The 4,092-nt window shown below is 43.0% G+C and overlaps 1 protein-coding gene across 1 annotated transcript in view; it reads right to left on the reverse strand.

The window, feature by feature from the left end:
• Nucleotides 1-3,125, reverse strand: part of pear1 (platelet endothelial aggregation receptor 1) — a 23,363-nt gene extending 20,238 nt beyond the window's left edge. The window contains exons 1-3 of the mRNA XM_041238969.1: nucleotides 3,118-3,125; nucleotides 2,489-2,684; nucleotides 2,240-2,385 (exon numbers count right to left, since the gene is read on the reverse strand). Of these exons, the coding sequence (XP_041094903.1) occupies nucleotides 2,240-2,385; nucleotides 2,489-2,684; nucleotides 3,118-3,125 (350 nt within the window). The remainder of the gene's footprint in view (nucleotides 1-2,239; nucleotides 2,386-2,488; nucleotides 2,685-3,117) is intronic.
• Between the last annotated feature and the right edge of the window lie 967 nt (nucleotides 3,126-4,092).

The following is a 4,092-nucleotide window of genomic DNA, read 5'->3' on the forward strand; positions in this document are numbered from 1 at the left end:
TGTTTTGTAGCGCTATGTCCTGAAGTCTGCAATCACCTTATTTTAATTACTCAATTACTAGGTTTTTCTTTTTTTTTTTAAAGTCTATGTTAAGGTGTTCTCTCCTCGGACCAGGAGCTGCTCTTCGGAAACTGAATTAATTGCAAACGTTTACCAATGTCTGCTTTGAAGACGCTGATGAAGGCTGCCAGTCGAAACTTTGCAATTGAATTGAGTTCCTTTTCTAAATTTAGCACTAGCTACTGTTTAATATAGCAACAACAAAAAAAAAAAAACCCAATGCAATTTGCAGCTTTACTGTTTAAAAACTGTTAGTTGTTGTTTTTTTTTTTTTAAGTGCTGTAATCGAAGCTGGTGCACATGGCAGTGAGCAGTGGTGGTGCGAGTGTTGCAGGGAATGCTTGCCAGGTAGAAAATATTAGTCAGTATTTGGCAGCGGGTACGCTTGCGGGACGAGAATGTAGGAGAAATCAAGCTAGCGACTGCAGCAGAGAGCCAAGGAGAGAGGTGGTACATTCTGGCACTCCGCTATTAACTCGGATGGCGCAGAAGTGCAGAAAGCAAGCGTTGCATTACAGGTGCATGTAGAGTACCAGTCTGAGCCCCTATAACACACAGATCCTTTTCAAAATCTTCATTCCATTTTCCTATCACATACAGTTCCTGGACCCCACAAACTCCTTTAACTGCCTAGATGGTGGAGGAATCCAAAAGATTTTTAAAGACCAGAAACATTCCACAAATATGTAGGCCGTCATTAACTATTACTCAATGAGTGTGTTTTTTTTTTTTTTTTTTTTTTTTGAATACACAAATATTTAATAATCAAGATTTTTGCAATTGTATCATTCGAAATGAATGCATTGGCAAGGAGTTCTAATTTCAGGTCTGAAATTGCAAAATCAAGTGGTGCAAATCAAGATCGTTGCGCACGCACGTTTGGACCGCTTGCAGGGTTTCACAATCAGAAACCTTTGGACTTCTTCACAATCTAGGAAGCCGAACGACTCTTGGGTAGTGTGCCCAACCTGCACTGTATTTGAATGGCTTACAAACAGGGAAGAAATACTTTGAAAAGGATCTTGGTCTACAGTGGACTTGTCTTTAAAAGTATCTCTCCAATATGGTGAGGCAAGAATGCCAATTAAAAATTAGGTTACGTTGCCAAAAGTGTGGAATAGAAGGAGTACAAGTTTGCCACACAAAAGCACAGCAAAAGTGTTATAAAGCACACTGAATGCATGGTAAAGCACAGGTAATACTGTGCTATGGTAAGTGCATAGTATAACCATGGGGAAAGCAAAGGAAAGCTGCATAAATACTGTGCAAAAACACTGTGGTAAACTATAACCGGTGCAATGCTCTTGTTAGATCCCACCCCCTAGTGTCCAGTTCTGGTCACCTCGCTGTGTACAATGTCATTATAGCTCTCGAGAAGGCACAGAGGAGGGAGCTAGGCTGATCACAGGGCTTGACGGTGTGGGGACAGGCTGAAAGAATTTCAGAAAATCTGGAATGGTAATGGGACACTATGTTAAATTTAGAGAATAGTCACACATTTAGATATACTAAAAGAAACTTCACAACTTCAATGACAAACTTAATAAACTGAATGCTTTTCAAAGTCGTGTCATTCTAGTGATTAAATGAAAATGAAACAGGGTTTCCAGCAGACTGCGGCGCATCACTCTTCTAGTCAGTCTCAGACTGTACTTTCATGTCGTAATAATTTCTTTAAATAAATGCATTTCAATTAATAAATAACTGCTGCCACTGCTAATCTGTAGCAAATCAACTATCGCTGGGCAGTCTGGTCCTGGGGTTTCTGTATTCTTTACTTTTGTATTCAATTTAACAGTGTTTCTGTCTGTGGTAACAGCATCCCCTCACCACCACATTCTTCTCCATCAAACTGTTTTTCAAACTTGAGGCTTCAGCTTACACTAACTGGAAGCTGTTTATCCCTGTTTAACTGTTTATCATTTTACCCTTAACTACAGTAAAGAGTACCTGCTTCTGCCTACAGCACTGCACTACACTGCACTGCACTGCAATACTCAGTACAGATAATAAGAAATATGCCAGCCAGGTCACACTGACTGCTCAGACACACCTGATCACTGCCAGCCAGGTCACACTGACTGCTCAGACACACCTGATCACTGCCAGCCAGGTCACACTGACTGCTCACACACACCTGATCACTGCCAGCCAGCTCACACTGACTGCTCACACACACCTGATCACTGCCAGGTCACACTGACTGTCACACTGACTGTCACACTGACTGCTCAGACACACCTGATCACTGCCAGCCAGGTCACACTGACTGCTCAGACACACCTGATCACTGCCAGCCAGGTCACACTGACTGCTCACACACACCTGCTCACACAACCGATCACTGCCAGCCAAGTCACACTGACTGCTCAGACTGCAGACACACCTGATCACTGCCAGCCAGGTCACACTGACTGCTCAGACACACCTGATCACTGCCAGCCAGGTCACACTGACTGCTCACACACACCTGATCACTGCCAGCCAGGTCACACTGACTGCTCACACACACCCGATCACTGCCAGCCAGGTCACACTGACTGTTCAGACACACCTGATCACTGCCAGCCAGGTCACACTGACTGCTCACACACACCCGATCACTGCCAGCCAGGTCACACTGACTGCTCAAAATGCAGACACACCTGATCGCTTCAGTATCCCCAGGCTGTGAATCAGTCCAGTCAGAGTTCCAGTTTGCAGAGTCGGGTATATAGTTTCCAGTATATGATGGGAGTGTGCTTGTTTCCAGCTGTGTGTCAGCCTATGGTATAGCAGGGAGGCTGTGTCTCTGGCTCCTGACCCTTATTGTTTGTAATCTTTCCACGGCCTGACTCCACTGACCCCAAACTAACTGAGCCAAACTCCCAGCCCTCCTCGCCCTGCTCCCTCCTGACCCTGGTCCCAGCACGTGCCAACTACAGCTATGAACAAAAGTTTAGCATCACCTAGAATTTTAGGATTGAGACATAGTTATAAATAAATAAATATATATACACACACAGTGGTTTGCAGAAGTATTCACCCCCCTGCAAAGTTTTCACATTTTGTTATCACCTGACCATACTCCACGACGCTTTCAAACTACACTTTACACGTAGAATCTACACAAACTACTCCACATTGATAAAGAAATGCATATAGAATATAAATAAGTAAGATTTCCAGAGAAAAACAGATTAATTTCAGTTGCATAAGTATTCAACCCCTTTGCTACTGCAGCCCTAAATCAGCTCGGGTGCAAATGATTAGATTTTCTAGTTTAAGTTTTGATGAGAGACTGCAAGGGTCGAGCTCATGTAAGCCCACATTTCCTTTCAGTCTGTTCTGTGATTTCACTAGCATAACCTCTGTTTTATCTGAATTCAACATCAGAAAATTCTGTGACATCCAATGCTTGATGTCTGTAAGGCAAGTAGCTAATAACTGAAGGCTGAAGAAATTCCTGGCTTTAGGGACAAGTATAGCTGGGTCATCAGAACAGCAATGGCAGTTCACTCCGTGTCTGTGGATAATGTCACCTAACGGTAGCATATATAAAGAAAACAGCAAGGGACCTGGAATGGAGCCCAGTGAAACACCACAGACAACTTCTGATAGTGCCGACGTTTACCTTCCCAACAGAGACGAACTGAAACCTCCCCACACCGTCACGAACTGAAATCAGAAAGATAAGATTTGAACCAGGACAGTATAAGACCAGACAGTCCCAGTGTGCTTTCAAGATGATTCAGTAGGATGGAGTGGTCTACAGTATCAAAGGCATTAGATCTGATCTGATGAGAAGACCGAGTCATGAAGGAAAACAAGGACATTATTTCTAGACAATGACTCTTCCTGAGGGTATTTTATTTAAATTATGTATTTCTCCATTCTAAACATTCTACGTGAGTAGCAATTATCACCTGTTCTGCCATTTTCAATGCTGACGTAGTTTCTCCATGCAACCTGTCGAATAATCTTTGCAACTATTCAACAACACTGATTCGCAAACACCGTTTACGATTCAATCATGAATAACAAACCTCTCCA

This window comes from Polyodon spathula, chromosome 51 (assembly GCF_017654505.1).
Source record: "Polyodon spathula isolate WHYD16114869_AA chromosome 51, ASM1765450v1, whole genome shotgun sequence".
NCBI classification, from domain to species: Eukaryota; Metazoa; Chordata; class Actinopteri; order Acipenseriformes; family Polyodontidae; genus Polyodon; species Polyodon spathula.